General features: G+C 43.2%; 1 protein-coding gene across 2 annotated transcripts in view; it reads right to left on the bottom strand.

Annotated features, from left to right (window-relative positions):
• Positions 1-17,498, bottom strand: part of Plek (pleckstrin) — a 41,869-nt gene extending 24,371 nt beyond the window's left edge. For both annotated transcript variants that reach the window (XM_038334322.1, XM_038334328.1), the window contains exons 1-4: positions 17,377-17,498; positions 5,124-5,279; positions 4,618-4,799; positions 2,384-2,475 (exon numbers count right to left, since the gene is read on the bottom strand). In XM_038334322.1, the coding sequence (XP_038190250.1) occupies positions 2,384-2,475; positions 4,618-4,799; positions 5,124-5,279; positions 17,377-17,418 (472 nt within the window). In that variant the 5' untranslated portion in view covers positions 17,419-17,498. The remainder of the gene's footprint in view (positions 1-2,383; positions 2,476-4,617; positions 4,800-5,123; positions 5,280-17,376) is intronic.
• Positions 17,499-17,954: the final 456 nt, after the last annotated feature.

Consider the following 17,954-nt stretch of genomic DNA (forward strand, 5'->3'; position numbering starts at 1 on the left):
AGAGGAAGCAGGAGTAGAAGGAAGATAGGGGGCAGTGAGGAAAGACTGGTGGCACTTTAAGAAATCCGTCAACCCCGGGCGTGGTGGTGCAAGCCTTTAATCCCAGCACTCGGGAGGCAGAGATACACAGAACTCTGTGAGTTTGAGGCCAGCCTGGTCTCAAAGTGAGTTCTAGGATAGCAGGGGTGCTACACAGAGAAATCAGGAAGGAAGGGAGGACGAGACGGAGGGAGGGAGGGAGGGAGGGAGGGAGGGAGGGAGGGAGGGAGGAAGGGAGGGAGGGAGGAAGGAAGGAAGGAAGGAAGGAAGGAAGGAAGGAAGGAAGGAAGGAAGGAAGGAAGGAAGGGGAATCTGTCAACAAAGAGACACTTCAAATTTTTAATTATCAAATAACATAATAAAATATGTGTCCTAAATTAAAATTTGATCACACTACTTGTGTTTATTGCCATACATGTTAAAGAATCTGGCATAGACCTTGAGCAGCCATTTTATTCAACTTTTACCTCAAGAGAAAATAACAGGGAATGGAATGAAGAGAACCTATCAGTTGGGTTACTAGCAAGCTACAAGTGAAGCTCTGTATTTATAAAGGTTGTTCTTTTCAAGTCCAGCTGTGACCACCAACTTAGTAGCCTTCTAGTCCTGGGACTCTGGTGTATTGGGTGCGGGACACCTGAAAGAGCCATGTGTCCCTTTCAGAGACCGAGCCCTCCATGAGTTTCACACATGAAGTTTTTCCCCCCACTTTTTCCTCTCTGTGAAGACAAGCATTTCCACTTTCAGCCCTCACAGCTCTACAAGAGACAGCGGGAACGAACCCCACTGGGGTTTCAGTAACCTGCGGCTTCAGATGCATGTCCAGTTGCTGGACCTTCATTTCGTATGTTCTCACACTTGAGTCTGTGCTGAAGTCGGGTGATACTCGTGTGATAGTCAAGGTACTCCATTGTATGTGGGCATGACAGCTTCCTAGTTTCCGCCTCTCAGCTGACACCACCTGACTCTTGTGAGGACTGCACTCGTGGAGGGTTCTAGAACCCATTATGATGGTGCACAGGAAGGACTTGAGTGTTAGTGAATGCACTGGAACTCAGCGATGCATTCAGGAGAAGGTGAGTCTGGGATAGATCTGGTGGCTGAGGTGCCCTAGGAACCCTTTCTTATTCATTTGGCCTGAGGCTGTCTCATAGGAACCCCAGCCCCATATCCTTAGAGTCCTGCCTTGCGTTTATTGTTTCCCTTGTATCTTGATGGAGAAGCTTGGTCCTGACTTGATGCTAAAGGCTACTGCCCGCATTCTCGGAAGCACGCTCCTGTGAGATACTACCCCCTCGGTGAGAATCACTTCCTTTCCTCCTCCTCTTCCTAACTCTGACCTAAGCCATTTTGATGGATTGTCTGTAGACGGAACACCTTCTCAGATGCTTGCACTTCTATAATTCCTCCAAGTTGTATCCCTATGGTATCTCTTGCAAACATTCGGAGTGTCTGGCACACTTACTCGCAAACTAGCATCGCATTTTGCTGCCTATCATGAGCCATCCGCTCTTCCAGGCCCTTGCCTCAGTTTCCCAGATGCATATTCTGCACATTCCCACGCCTAACTCATCATTGGAAGCCTCCCCCACAAAACCCCTCTACTCTGAGGTCGAACCAAGGCACCCCCTCCTAACAACCTCAGCAACTCTCTCAGTTCTTTCTCTTTCCCCAAACTTATGGCGCTGCTGCACAGATATCGTCGTTTTCATCATGCTAACTATTTGAAAGCTCACCGCTCAGAGCGCCTGGTGTGTGTCAGGGACTAGTCCACTATACAACAACGAGAGAGGTGCACTGAGATTTCCCACCAGGTAGACGGTAAAGCGCAGAGACAGTTGTTGGCTTTGTGCCTAGTAAACTGCTGATCCAGAGCTGGAACCAGGCGAGTGTGTTTCTTGCGAGTGCACTTTCCCCACTATAGCACACTGCCTAACCTGGTGACACCTACGACCTTGCTCTGCACCGTGTCTGACACTCCCAACAGTATTACTTTGGTTTTATACTTACATATTTTAATTCTCACTACCATAGTGTGGACTGCAGCATAGTAAGCTGTTCCTAGCCCTTATACTTTTTCAACTTAATGCCAAATATTAAAGAAAAGGGATGCTTGATTGATAAAGCTGTGGCTTCTGACATCTTAACTTGAACAAAAACAAAGGCTTCTTCTACCCTGGTTTCTGTCTCCACATCTGGCAGAATTCGGATCTCTTGTTCATCGGTCTTCATTCTGCAATCCTGCGCATCTACAATGCACCACACCCCAACGCACACAGATAGCTACGGGAGAACACTCCACTCCTTCCTCCGTTGCCCACTTTGGGAGCGCACGTCATTTTACCTGTGAAGCAGTGATTAAAAACCTTCTTGTCCTTCTCCAGATTCTGTTCCTTTATGCCTTTGTCGGTGTCTTTCATAGACAGATACAACGCCCTGCACAGAGACAAAAGCAGAGGTGAGCAAGGAGCATTTGGAAGGGAGAACCGCCTCAGGGAGACCTCCAGCATAAAGCATTTAGCAGATGCACCTAATATCTCTTCAGTTCAATACTCTCTTTGTTGATGTAATCCTGTTCTTAAAATGGAGAGTTACTCCGCTATGTGCCAAAGGTTAAGAGTTCCCAGGTGTCGATTTTACAGGAACAAAGATCTTTAAAGCCCCTGCAATCTGGCATGTCCTGCAGATACCACTGCCTTAAAGTCTTATGACCCAGCTTGGTACTATTCAGAGGCGGTTGAAGCTTCAAGAAATGTGGCCAGGGAGCAGGTGGCACTTTTAGTAAAGTGCTTGCCAGAGAAACCTGAAGATCGGAGTTCAGATCCCCAGCACCAACAGGAAAAGCAGGACACAGTAGCTTCCAATCCCAGCACTGTCGGGGTGGAGACAGGAGGATCTTTACAGAAGACTGGTCAGCTAATCTAACCAGGTCAGTGAGCTCCAAGTTCAGTGAGGAACCTTCTCTCAGAGAGTAAGGTGGAGGGCAATTGAAAAAGATATCTGAAATCAGCCTCCAGCACCTGCACACATATGCACATGAATTCACATACACATGCACACACACACACACACACACACACACACACACACACGGGTCAGTGAGTGGTAGAGTTTTTCAAGTTATTGTAGGCGTGCCCTTGAAGTAGTTTTGAGAATACGAGTTCCTTCTTTCACATCCCAATCACATCGTAACTGACACGCTATGTCATACATAAATGCTTTGGCGGGTTGCCCCCAACCACCACGTGGGACTAGAAGAAATCTGTCAAACCAAGCACTTTGAGCCACAATGAATCTCCCTTTTCTAAATCAATTCTTGTAGATATTTGTTAAAGCAGTGCAAAGATGACACAGTCTCCCAGTTTTTACAAGGTTTTCAGGAGGCCACTTTTTATAGACCATGGCCTTCAAGAAAGAGATTTGTTTTCTAAGCTTCCTTTTTGTTCTGAAATTGTAAAATAGTGAGCTGTTACTTTTTGTCCCTGGAATAATAAACTAAAAATAGTCTCATCAGAGTAATTCTAAGTCTCTGTGTGTCTTTGTAGTTTGAACATCATCCCCACTCAGTTCTGACAACGCTGTTCAGGAATGTGGTCACATGAAGTCTGAAGCCAGCAGCTATGACTAGACCGGATTTCTCCTCTTGGGGTCTGATCTAGTGAGAGACGTTCTAGTTCTCAAGAAGCTTAACATGATTCTATCCCCGTGGCCTGCCAACTCTTACATTAGTTGTACAGAAAGCAAGTTTCTCATCCCGTCCCAGAGACTGCTTTCAACCTCACTCTTTGTGAACTGAATTCTTGTCAGACATATTAAGCAGCCAGCATGATATTCCTTCTAATGAGTCTCTTGCTTAAAACAGAAAACAAATCAACCAAGAATGATAGCCCTGGAGAAAGAAACACTTATGATTAGAGCAGATGTAAAGAACTCTAGAAAGACTCCCCGTTGCCAGCCCCAATCAGGGCCTGGAGCAACCTGTTGTTCCCTGGTCACCTTTATACTGCAAATGACACCTGCACTTCCCAGTAATCAGTAGCCATCTCAGTGGCCACTCATCAAGTCTGTAGACCAATGGCTTCCATCCAGGATGAGTGTTCACCCTGGCTGGCCCTTCCTGACTGGGTGGGAAAGCATGAATCTAAACTTGAAAGTCTGTCTGCTTGGACATATGGCCCTTGTTCTTCCCTTTCTACCTATACATCCTGAAATGTTCTTTCCATACTAACCTCAGAAGGCAACTTCATAGATAAAGCAACCACTCTGTTGTCCTCTCTCTCTTTTCTTCATCCTCTCTCTCCTCTTCCTCTTAACCCTTCCCTCTCCTCTTTCTTCTCTCTCTATTCTCCCCTCAGTTTTTTCTCACACATTTTTGTCCTCTCTCTTTCTTACCTCTATCTCTCTTCTCTCTCTTCTCCCCTCCCCCTACACCACACACCTTTCTCCTCAGCTCCTAGGCCTTGGAGAGGCTGTCATCAAAGATGGCCCAAGGAAGCTTTGAAGCAGGATTTTTTTTTTCCAGATCAAAGAGGAAAGGAAACTCAAAGGGTGGAGAATGGCAAACTCAGAGAAAATTACCCCAAGTCAATGGTTTCTGGCAGACGAATGGACCTCCTTGTGGATTTTCTTGCAAACTTCTGGCCTCCTTCGATGCACTTAATGGCTTTCTTTATATCCCGAACCCAAGCATCTCTCTCCTCCAGGTAGGCTGCCTGGAAGAAGTGGTCCTGCTGCTTGGTTGTAGTGATCTTAAAGACAAACTGAAAATCAAAATATATCCCCATTAGAAATGACCCCTTTCGAGGCTTCTCGTGAAACATAGCAGTTGATACAAACAAGTTGTCTGACTAAGCGAGAGTCCAGTGCCGGGCTAAGATGTGGATGTCCACAAGAGGAGACACTTGTTCAGAAGGCACTGCTGAAACGCACATAGGCTTCCAAGTCAGCGGGTGGCTCAGGTAGGCCCATACGCGGAGCCTTAAGGATGGTGAAGGGAGGAGAGGGGCCAGGAGGCAAAATTTGAAAAGGCCATCCAAGGTCAGCAGGTGACTCAAGTGTCACCGTGGCTAGGGATTTGCACTCACCATCCTTTTGCCGAAGTCCTGGCAGGGGCTAGTGAGAGTGCTTCCTTTCAGAGGGATCATCCCCTTGGGGCTGTTGTCGCTTTTCTTCTTATAAAACTCAATTCCATCTTCTAAGAGCACAACCCACATGGGCTTCCAGGAGCTAAAGACGCTTCCCTGTAATGACGAGAAAGAGCTGAGAAGCTGGGTAGCCGCGATGATTTGTCCCTGTATTTTTCCACTTAACAGAACAGATCCCTACCTTCTTGAAGTTCACTTTAAACGTGTTTTGTGATGACCTCTGTTGACTCAACATCAATCTTCTCAAGGCAATGACTCCTTGGGACACCACTGTATTTCCTACCTGTTGCTGCTTGCTTGAGCTGGGCATGTTCTCTACATGCCCTTTTCAAGTTCTCCCTCCCATCTCCATCCTCAAGGCTTAGCTCATGGGCCTCATGAGAAAGACTTTCCAAACCATGCTTTGTGGCCTTGATTTGAAGGTCACCTCCCACTTTTCTCACTGATTGTCCTTTGCATCCTGAAACTTCGTTGTACGCTTCCGTTTAAATCCAGTCTGGGTTCACTTTCTGCTACTGTGATAAAAAAACACTGCCCCAAAGCAATCTGCTGATGAAAGGGTTTCTTTCTACTTACAGTTTACAATCCATCACGGAGAAAAGTCCGGACAGGGGCTCAAGGCTGGAGCCTGGAGACAGGAATTGAAGCAGAGACCACAGAGGAATGCCGCCTATTGGCTGGCTGTCCCGGGCATGTTCTGCTACCTTTCCTATGTTCTCCTGTTCTAGACTGAGCCCTTCCATATGAATGACCCAGAGGCCAGTCTGATGTAGGCAGCTCCTCAGCTGAGATCTCATCTCCCCAGATATGTCTAGGTTTGTGTCAAGTTAAAATCTAACCAGCGCCTTTATTAAAACGCCACAGTGTGGTTATCTTTCCGTGTCAGACATTGGCATTAGCAGGTCCTTTCTTTGGTTCATGTTACTGAGCACATAGCTCACATTCATTAAAATAATGACAAGGAAGACTGTTTTCTAAGTTGCCAAATACTGGCACCTAATACTCTTTACTGAGAAACATGGTTGGTCCTTCTCATGGTCTGCATTGTCACCTAGAACTTTTACCTTTTTCTGTTCTTAACCTAAAAACCACACTCTAACCCTGTAGCTATTTGTAGGAACTGTCAACAAACTTTTCTATTTTATTTTTAAATTTGTGTGTGTGCACGTGTGTGTGTGTGTGTGTGTGTGTGTGTGTGTGTGCATTTGAAGTATCACATTATATGTGTGGGGGTCAGAGGACAACTTGTGGGGAGTAATTAGCTCAAAAATAAAAATAAAAACCTTTTCAGCAAAGATATTTATGACTGCTTTTCTTCCCCTCTCCACAAGACAGGCAGATAAATCCTTAACAGTAAGGTTTGTGAAGTGGTTCAGCCAAATAAAGGCTCTTGCTGCCCAGCCTACAGACCACAATTCAAGCATGTGGTAGAAGGAAGAAAAAAGCCAATACTGGTTGGGCTTAAGGCACACTCTGTAAAAGTGAAGGCACAACTGGTACTGGAAATATGACCAAGAACCCATGGTGGGGGAACTTGTAGGCTCCACGATTAAACCTACTATGTTGTTCTGCCAAATATCAAACTGCCTCTAAATGTGTATCTCTCTTCCTGTAGATCAGTGAGTCTCCCAGACCTTAGCAGAGAGCTTTTTGTGCAGTGGACAGTGGTTAATAAGAAAGACAGAGCTGGTTAAAGTGCAGAGAACACTTGTCAGTGGGTGCTCAGCCACAAATGGAACATCTGTGTCACACCCTTCCCACAAGGCTTGGGGACCACAGTAGAAAAGAGGGTGGAGAGATGACAAGAACCTGAGATCAGAGAGGACCAGAGGCAAACACTGCCCTCTGAACATTACAGGGACCCTAAATTCAGGAACTCAACAGTGGTGGTTGCAGGCAGAAAAACCTCAAGCCATCAAGCCAGTCGCCATTCTAACACAGAGGGAAGAGTTCACAAGCCTCTGCCTCTGACTGAGGAGCTAGAGACACTCTGTGACTTCTCTGGAAGGGATAATCAGCTTTCATTAAAGGTGTGGGCCCTGGTGAGAGAACCACACTCTGGTGGATGGCTCCACACCTGGGAAGAACTGGGTAGCACAAATTAGAGTTAACGGGTAACAAAAAAGAAAGAAAGAAAAGGACAGAAGGCTCTAAAGAACAGGGAAGAATGTAGATATAGATTTGGTAGGCATAAAGGGGAGGAGTAGGGGGAAATATAATGAATACATACTGTATGAAATGGCCAAAGGGTTAGTATAATTATGTTTTTAAATTCACCATTGTGCTAGATCAAGGAAGCCCTTTCTGGCCTCTGTGAAGGGGTAACTTCTCGGCCTCTACCCTTTGACTCACAGGAGCACTCTGTTGTAACTACACAGATAGAATTATCAACCATTTCCCAGAAGATCCTGCTGTGCATCTTGAAACACAACGGCCCCCATAAAAGGGTCCAGTTGTCAACAGGGAAACTACTTATGCAAAGAAGATAAATGCGTATAGGACTGTCATTTTGCCTGTTTGGACGCTTCCTTTCTAGTCCTAAAATAATTTTTTTCTGCTGAAACGCACAATCATTTTCCGCCCCAGAAGTAACACAGGCCAGGCTAACAATGATTAGCCTTTTCCAAAAATAAAAACTATTTGACAATACATGAAACAATTTTAATTAAATTCTTTCCTGGTTTACAACTTCAATTATTTTAATTTACAATCCATATATCTTCAAAACTATTAAGTAAAAGAAGTCCAATGTTTTAAAAGGATAACCGCATTAAATGGGTATATCATTCAAGAAGACACCCAAAATCCTACAAAAAAAGTGATCAGCGTCAAAATTCATCAGGGGAACAAAAGCATATTGCAACCAAAAATGAAATTGTGACATCTGCAAGAAAGTGGATATAGCTGGAAAGTATTGTGTCAAGTGAAGTAGGCTAGACACCAAAAATATCACGTGGCACCTAGATTTCAAGTTATATATGTCTGTGTGTATGTACATATGTGTCTATGTATATGTGTGTGTGTTTCTCTGTCCCTGTCTCTGCAAATGTAGTGTGTATCTGTGTGTCTGTGCATGTCTATCTGTTTGTGTGTGCCTGTGGGTCTGTGTCTGTGTGTGTGTGTATATGCCTATATGTGTGTGAATTTCTCTCTGTGTCTTTGTCTGTGTAGATGTATGTGTGTATGTGTGTATGTACGTGTCTGTGTATATGTCTATCTGTCTGTGTGTGCCTGTGTGTCTGTATGTGTGTTTTTGTGTATGTGTGCATATTTCTCTCTGTGTGTATGTGCCCATGTGTGTATATGTCTGTATGTGTATTGTCTGTGTGTTCATATGTGCGTGTGCCTGTGTGTCTATATGTGTTTTTGTGTATTAGTGTATATTTCTCTCTGTGTGTATATGTCCATGTGTGTATACGTCTGTACGTGTATTGTCTGTGTGTTCATATATGTGTGTGTGTGTGTGTGCGTGTGTGTGTGTGTGTGTGTGTGTGCATGTGTGTGATGAAATTAGAGACTAGACCGTGAGAGGGAGGAAGAGATTGCGTGATCGTTGGGAAATAAAGAGAGTATAAGGTAAGCAGAAGAGTGAGCAGCTGGCAAGGGAGGGAACCAGCAGGAGGGTGTGAGAGGGCATGGGGGAGGTGATGGCAGAGGAAATGAGTAAGGGCAAAGTGGAATGACTCATGGGTAGGGATGCCACTCAAATGCCATTACTCTGCTAGACTTAAAAAAATCTATTTAGCCAGGAGGCAGTGGCTCATGCCTTTATTCCCAACACTTGGGAGACAGATGCAGGCATATCTCTATGAGTTCGAGACCAGCCTGGTCTACAAGAGCTAGTTCCAGGACAGGCTCCAAAGCTACAGAGAAACCCTGTCTCGAAAAACCAAAAAAAAAAAAAAAAAGAACTTTAAGTCTTTGAAGAAAGAAATTGAAAGCAATATCAGAAAATGGAAAAATCTCCCATGTTCTTGGATAGGTAGGCCTTGGATAGGTAGGATTAAGATAGTAAAAATGGCCGGGCGGTGGTGGCGCACGCCTTTAATCCCAGCACTCGGGAGGCAGAGGCAGGCGGATCTCTGAGTTCGAGGCCAGCCTGGTCTACAAGAGCTAGTTCCAGGACAGGCTCTAGAAACTACAGGGAAACCCTGTCTCGAAAAACCAAAAAAAAAAAAAAAAAAAAAAAGATAGTAAAAATGGCAGTCCTACCAAAAGCAATCTACAGATTCAATGCAATGCCCATCAAAATACCAACACAATTCTTCACAGACCTCGAAAGAACAATACTCAACTTCATAGGAAAAATGGAAGTCTTTCTGAACACTGTGAAGTGAATGAATATGTGGTTGCTTCAAAAACACATAAAATGATGGGCCATCACAAAATTTGTCTCGAATACTGGGGACATAACTTTAAATTTCATGTCCAATTTGCAGCGATTAACCATAGAAAAGAACAATTGGATTTGAAAACTACATTAAAATGGATTGCATTAAGTATTTTAGGAAATATAATTAAGTAGAAAAAAATAATAGGACAAAATATTAAAAACCACCTTTAAAAAAGAAAACAAGCTCTGTCATTAAGTCCTAGGTCCTATTATACATTTGAAAGATGATTAAGTTCTTAAAATATCCTTTTCTAAATGTGCAGAGAATAGTTTTAAATCACATTTTGCTAGGCAAACAACATGAAAATTTAAAGGGCTAATTTTAGGCTTGGTCAGGAATTAGTTCCTACAGTTACATTCATCAGCCAGTCCAGAAATGTCTTTCGGGGGCGGGGAGGACAGAGTGCTCAGAATGAAAATAAAGTCATGTTGGGCATGGTGGAACCTGATGGTCATCGCATCTGAAGCAGGAAGCTAGCAATTTTGAGGGCAGACTAAACTTCCTAGCGATGTCCTGTCACTAAAATTGTGCTAGTCTTTTAAAAGTAAGGAAAGCTGAGAGGCTGGAGAAATGGTGATTACGTGTGGTCACCTGGAACTATCTTTTCGGACTTTGGTCCTACTTATGTTCCATGTATCACATTTGTTTCTGCTCCAGGCATATTTCAGGAACGTTCACACCAACTCAAGCATACCGTTCCCTACATCAGTCAAAACTGAGATCTAAAAACAGAGAGGACTTGTAACTAAGGTGGCAGGAAAGAATACAGAACACTTTCTACACAGATCCCCCCCTCCCTCTGGCTATCAGTGGACCTCCGGCAATCAGGATTTCCTCAAACATCATATATTGGGGGCAGACGGAAGGCTGGTGCTCTTGTGCCAGCTCAAGGACAAACTTGCCACCCTAGAAGAGATTTTGCTCAGTTCTGACAACTTACCAGCTCATCGTCCAGGACTCCTGGAGCCCCGACAATGATGGACAGTGAAGGGCAGGGTCAGCTTTATTGTGTATACTTTCCTATTTCTACTGAAACCTCATGTCACTGCGTGAAAACACACTGGCCTGTTTCTCTTCCCAGTGTGCCACATCGAATGCATCACTTGGCTCTGCTTTCCCTAAGTATAGACTAATTGTGCAAATTCTATGCCTTTTGGGTGTCTTGGGGACCAATGCCTCATTCAAGGACCAGGACAGCTACAAATCAACTGGGACTGGTTCACAAAAGGATTCCCTGGTGGCACTATCTCTGCAGGAGAGTTGGTGGAGAAATTGAATAGTTTTAGACCAAGGCAAAACAGAGAAGTATTTTGCTCAAATGTATTTAGTTTAATTTGGGGATTATTTATTGTTGTTGTTGGTAGTGGTTGCTTTGGATTTTAGTTTCAGTTTTGTTCCTTGAGATAGCTCAGGCTAGCCTCAAACTCACTGTGTAGCTGAGGGTGACCTTGAACCTGTCATTGTCCTTTCTCCACCTCCACCTACATTGCTCAGGCTAACCTGGAACCTGTGGCAATACTCCTGTCTCAGCCTCTTGAGTACTAGGAAGAGATACCATACTCGGTTTCTAGATTACTTGGAAGTTACAATAGGTAGAAGTTTCAGAAAACATTTTTATTTGCATTAATCAAAGGAAAAACATTAAATTTCTCAGCTCTCTGACAAGAAAAGTATTGAATATTAATTGATATATTGATAAAATACAAGGCACAAATCAGAAACTCAATTACATGTTTCACATACCTTTCTACCCTGATGTCTACATATTTTTTTTTTCCGGTAGCACTGCTAAACCTTAAGACTTCTAATACCAGGTTACTATGACAACCCCGGATCCTCTTAATGCAAAAGTAATAGTAACTGCTACTAACTTGTGTTACGTGATCATATAAGGGCCGCCTTAGCTAAGCCTTCTTCCCCTTTTCTGAGTACTTTAAATGTTATTGCCGGACTGAACCCAGATTCTCTAGTCTCTTTTAACCCTATATTTTTAAGTCCATTTTAAGTCTCTTGTAAATCTACTTTGATTGCATTTCTTCCATGAGAAAAATTCAGTCCTGGAATGATGAGACATTTCTTATGTTTTTGACATGACCTGCATACTGAGAGTATAGAATTGAACACGATGGAGTCTCCATTCTCAAACACTTCAGAATGTAACAGAAGGGAGTGTGACCTCACGTTCAGCATGTCCAGCTGCACTGACAGAAGCCAGGGCTGGACGCTCGGTGCTGAGGGACGCAACTGTTGTGTTTAGAGCCCTCCCGGATACTTCCTGAAATGAAAACCTCTTCTAACTTCCCCTTTCCTTCAAACTTCTCAATTTACATGTCAATGCAGAGACTCAAATTCAAAGAATTCTGTGATGATCAAAACTACGTAAGAACTGTGCATCATTCAAAACTACATAAGAACTGTGCATCATTATACGACTCCCTCATACCTATGGGGCATTTTGTTTTATGTGAGGTTATATTAAATCGGCCTTTCATTTCTGTCGCTTTATAAATCATATCATCCACATTGTGACTTGCACAACTTCTAGGAGACTTGTTCTACATGTATATAAACTTTGTGGAAGCAAGTGAACAAGCCTATCCAGTGGTATATTCTTATATGAATAAATCTATCAGACTGTACTTTCCCTGTACTGTAATTTAAACACATTAAATAAGCTGGACAGAAAGGCAGTGATCTTAATACCCTGATTTCCTGAATTTTAGATCTGTGCTCATATTTCACCTTTGTCCTCTCTAGTTTCTGAGACCTTCAGCAAACTGTTCATTTTTTCTGAGCATCAGAGCCTAGTTCTGATGCTAGAACATGAGAGGATATAATACACTCAAAAGAGGTTAGCACACTGTTAGCTTGTGGTCAGACCTCAGACATGGCCACAATGTATACAGACAGGTCAGAGCCCAATTTTGTAAACAATACTATGTGAATGATTCTGGCCTGAGAGCGTCTTGGCTTCCATCTATCAGAGAAAGAGATTCTTTGCAAAATAAGGTCATTGCAGTTTGAACCCATGAGGATCACATGGAAACTGGTTGCAGTGGTTACACACAGCACTGGGTTATGCCGGTGCTCTACTGCATGGTTCCTCATCAGCTGTGCCAAGTTTTATCTTGGGGACCCTAAGCAAGATCTTCTGCCTCTCTGTCCCTCAGCATCCTCATCTGCAAAGAATGGATAACTATAACCCTTCCCTAGGGTTATCCTCGGAATGGTCTGTAAATGAATGCACTAAATGCTTAGAGATGCCCCTAATGTGATAAGCCCACAAGTTAACTACCGCCAGAAGGGAAGGCAAACTTTTAGGGATCATTTCATGCTGCTCAGAAAACAGTGTGGCTGCAGGAACAAATTCTGGGATGAAATTCCAGTCTGTTCTGTTCTCTCATTAGCCCAGACTTGCCCTCTTCTGGTTCAATTACTTAGCTACTTATTCTTTAATAATGTCATACATATAATGTACTTTGATTAACACCCCTGCCCCAGTCAGCCTCTCTTACCTCCCTGTTACCCACACCAAACTCCTTCTTCCCAACACTAGCTTAACACTGGTCTCAACAATATAGACCTTGCCCTGAGCTCAACAATGTATACCTTACACCAGGCTCAACAATATACACCTTCTACTATAAGTCTCTGGAAACCCACCCCCAGCACCCTGTCCTGATTTCTTGGGCTATCAACCCCTCAAGACATTCAGATCTTAAGCCACTGCTTGAGTCTGTTCTTCAGTACCTAGTGATTGATGGGTTGTTCTCGTGGAAACTAGCTTTTAGCAATGAGAGACCTAACATGAAGGAATTTTCTCTTGTTTTAAAGCTTTGGTTATAAGAACATGCAATTCATAGGTAATCAAGAATAATCAAACTATTTATTTCTCAAAAATGAATCCCCTAATCAGAAAGAAAGAGAGCTGAATTGCTAAACCCAGTGTTATTTGCAATACACCTGTGCCTTTCAAAGCGCTATGGGGACATGAGATGGGGGCTTTGCTATTGGGCAAGCCTGGGTTCAAGCCCCACATTATCCTCTTCCAGTTGTTTGACAATGAGCAAGTCACCTGCTTTCTGTGAGCTTTAGGACTGAAGAAAGATCAGCTTGGTCTAACTGTATCTACAGGGCCACAGATGCTACTTAAAATAACCACAAATGACAAACTCAGAGGCAAGGAGTGCAATTCAGAATGGAAGGGTTGAAAAATGACAGTCACATTCTCTTCTCCCCTTCTTAACCATACTCTCTATTTGAGGATCTCAGCCAGGAAGCAAAAGAGGAAACACGCATTGTGAAATGTGGCCAGTTATCTCTAACAGAGCAAAAAGAGAAACATGCACTCATGAGATGGCTCAGGAGGAAATGCACTTGATGCCAAGCCTGGTGACTCGGGTCTAATCTCAGGAACCTCATGGTGGAGGAGAAAACCGACCCCGGCAAGCTGTCCACCAAGCTCAATACACACATCGTGGCGCATGCTGGCGCGCACGCACAGGATTAGAAAAAGGGGGGAAAGAAAAGAAAGAAAGAGGGGAAGCAAAGAAGGGACATGTTACAGTTTATACCATCAACCCCAAGACTTGACAAAATTCCTACACCGGCATTTTCCAATACTGTATTGTTTTCGATCCAAACTATCCTAACTCGAAAATTTCATAAGGCATAGGAGAAAGCCATGTTTAATTCCTACCCTGGAATCTTTAACTGAATAGAAGAGAGAAGCAAAGAGGAGGCAATCACTTCCATTATTATTATTTGGCATGCTTTCATCTGAGCAGCCACACACATGACTCCTAAAGTCCCCACAGAAGGCGATTCTCACGGTTCTTTCCTCGGGATTGTTTTAGGGCCATCTCACATCTCACAAGTTGTAGAGAATTGTAGTTGCTGATGTCCATCTTCAATTATGTGGTACCTACTGTGGGCTGGGCTCCTAGATATGTAGAGAGATAGATAGATGATAGATAGATAGATGATAGATAGATGGATAGATAGATAGATAGATAGATAGATAGATAGATAGATAGATAGGCAGGCTGGCAGGCAGGCAGACAGACAGACAGACAGACAGGTGATAGATAGATAGATAGATAGATAGATAGATAGATAGATAGATAGATAGATAGAAAGAAGATGGTACAGTACATAGGTCAATACATAGATAGATGATAGATAGATAGATAGATAGATAGATAGATAGATAGATAGATGATGGTATAGTACATAGGTCAATACATACATACATATACATACATAGATGATTGATAGATTTTAACCCACATATTCTATAACTGAAAGAAACATAAACTATAAAGAAGTTAAGAATTTTGAAGCCTAATTAGGAAATCTAGTTTTAGGTTGACATCTACAACTGACAAACTATTTCTGAAATAGTTCTATAAAATGTCAAATTAGAGGATCGGGGGTATAGCTCAGTGGTAAAGGACTTTTGTCTAACCAGACATGAAGCCCTGGATTTGAAGTCCAGCACTGAAAGAAATTTCAAACAAAAGTAAAGTGCCAAATTTTTAGAAAAATCTTTGTATATTACAAAGAAGTGTCTAAGTGTCCCTGAGGAAATGCAAAGCAGCATGGAAAGATGCATATTGGACCGAATATATGCAAGCTTAAGTGTAATATTTGTGTCTATTTCCACAAGAATTATGGGAGACATACTTGGGAAATATCAGTGTGAGGTTTCTCTATGCTCTCTTCTATTCTTTCCTAGATTCACACTTAGTGGTAAAAATCTGGAAGAATTACTGTGACTGATTAGAAACTATTGAATCCAGGTGTGTCACAGTCCTAAATCTACCACCCCCACTTTCTAGGGAAATGGCCTCACTTATTGTGGATTGAATCATCGATATTTTTGTGGTATAGTGACTCTAAAGTCTAAGCATGCGCACTTTATAATGTCAGTTTTGTTACTTCATATTAAAACAAGGCCTGGCCAGTGAAGTGACTCAGCGGGTGAAGGTGCCTACCAGCAAGTAGAGCGGCCTGAGTATTACTCCCAGAAGCCTCATGGGGTGTGGGGGGTCAGAACTGACTCCTGCAAGTCGTCCTCTGACCTTTGTGCATACACCACGGAATATGTGAACCCGCGCAGACACACAGACTCCGAGAAACACACACACCAAGTGAGATACTACTCACTGTGATCAGGGAGGAGGTCAATCAACCACAGTTCCTTTCGGTTCTCAGAGAGGGACGGCATGGGTGCCAGTTACCAATAACCTACACCCGGTTTTATTTACATATTCATTTTAGAAAGGACGTTTCAAAGTTCAGCTAGCCTAAGAGAATACACTGAAGGCCCATGTATTCTCCAGCCCCAACTCATAACTCTTGCCACCACAGATACACTATGAACACTAATGGAGATTATCTTTGCTTCAGGAAAACCCTAGGGTGCTAAATAGAGAACTCACTGCCCAAAGTAAGAGAGGGGGTTTCTCTTGACTCTGTCACACCCCCATGCCTGGGCATATTAGTCTCCTCACAGTTCCTTTCTAACCCAAAGTAAAAATGCAACCAGATCACAACGTGTACCCTTCAGTGCCCTTAGACGAAAGAGAAATAAATGCAACTCTAAGGTAAAGTTACATTTATTTAATGTAATTAAATAAATTTAATTAATTAATAATTCAATTTAATTAGTGAATAACCGCAGCTGGGTGCGGTTGTGTGTGCGGTTGTTCATTCCTGAAATTCCAACATCTGGAAGACCAAGTCAGAATTCTTGCCACCAGTCCAAAGTCAGCCTTAAAAACACATTAAGAGTGTAGAGTAAGACCTAATCTCAAAAACTGATTAACCAGCCAATTAATAAATTTAATTGACTTTAAAGGAAAATAAGAGTCACATTGCCTGCTTCTTTGGCTAGAAAATTACTCATGAATTTAGTCATAAGCAACATTTCCTAGCGGCTGAACCCACTTGGTGTCATGTGAGTGTGTCTATGCCTAGCTTACTGCCCACAGGATGCCTGCAGCCCCTGCGTGTGAATGCACCGTGCAAGAAACGTTCACAACTCAAAGCACACACAGCAGCAGAAGAAAGACAAGAAACATTAACAAGATTCAATTTCCCATGACACGAACCAATCTTTAGTATTCGCACGCCTCCATTTGTGTTCTTTAAGGCGATATACATCTATCACGTTGGTGATCCATTCTACAAATTCACTCAGGTTGTAAGAAATTGCAGCCCACACCCACCATCACCACCTCCAACCACGCTCACACCCTTGAAACGAAACACAAGGTCTTTCCTGCAGTAAGTCTGAAAAAGCCCAAGAACTTAGCTATGTTCTTCTGTCAGTTCATCGCACCTACCCCCATCCAGCCCACCCCTAACCCTTCCACCACCCTGCAGTGTAAATGAGAACTAAGCAGTCGGTCCTCTGGGTAACTTCTCTTACAGAAGAATTTGAGGCTTTTTTTTTTTTTTAACCAAAAGGCAAAGTGTTTCAAATCATGAAAAAGTTTGCCCTCTGGATTTTTACCTTCCACACCTGCCGTCTGGAATTCTCAGGCTTGGAGGGGCAAATGTTCTGAAGCCTGAGCTAAGTTAATTTACTTTTAAGACAAAAAAATGTCAGGGGACGTGTGAAGGCTGCCCCACTCCAACATGCCGGCTGTATGATGCATTTCTCTCTCATTCCAGCTCAATTGATCCAACATGGAACATCCCCCGCAAGGGACGGGCACAGTATGAAGCAAGCGAACGCCAATCCTCGGCAAGCCACTCTCTAGGTCCATCCACCCATGTACTTCGCTACTTACCTTCTTCACCAGGTAGCCCTCCCTGATCCGCTTGGGTTCCATGCCTCACAGACAGACGCGCCGGACCACTCTTCAGACGCGTTCACCGAGGAGCTCCTTCTCCTCTGAGAGCTGAAGTGCTTGTGGGCTGTCCTTTTTCAGGGAGGTCTCTTTCGAAATTTCTCTTCTGCTGATGACTACGTGATGACATCCTTTTCCCCTCAGTGGGGCGACAAGTCAGAAAAAGGAACTCTACCGCTGAACAGCCCATGTTTTCCTAATGCTGGAAATTAAGTAGTACAACTGATTCAAATATTTACCGGATGTAAATTTGTATTATCATATGTAAAATTCTTCTCCTAAAAATAAAAAGAAAATGATAAGAGATGAACAAGAAAACTTTAATGGTTGACACTGCCCTGCTTAGGAATCATTCCGGAGGTTTTAAAAGTCCTTAATAAAAATCCCAGGGAGCTGTCTCCATCCCCACATTTCCATGTGCACCAGCCCAGCCAGGTGAGTGCTCAACCCCTACCCTGTCCTTACACTCTTAAGAGGCCCAGGTGTAAAGAAAAATGAAAGCATGAAATTTGCAGGTA

Source organism: Arvicola amphibius, chromosome 1 (genome assembly GCF_903992535.2).
Source record: "Arvicola amphibius chromosome 1, mArvAmp1.2, whole genome shotgun sequence".
Taxonomy (NCBI): domain Eukaryota; kingdom Metazoa; phylum Chordata; class Mammalia; order Rodentia; family Cricetidae; genus Arvicola; species Arvicola amphibius.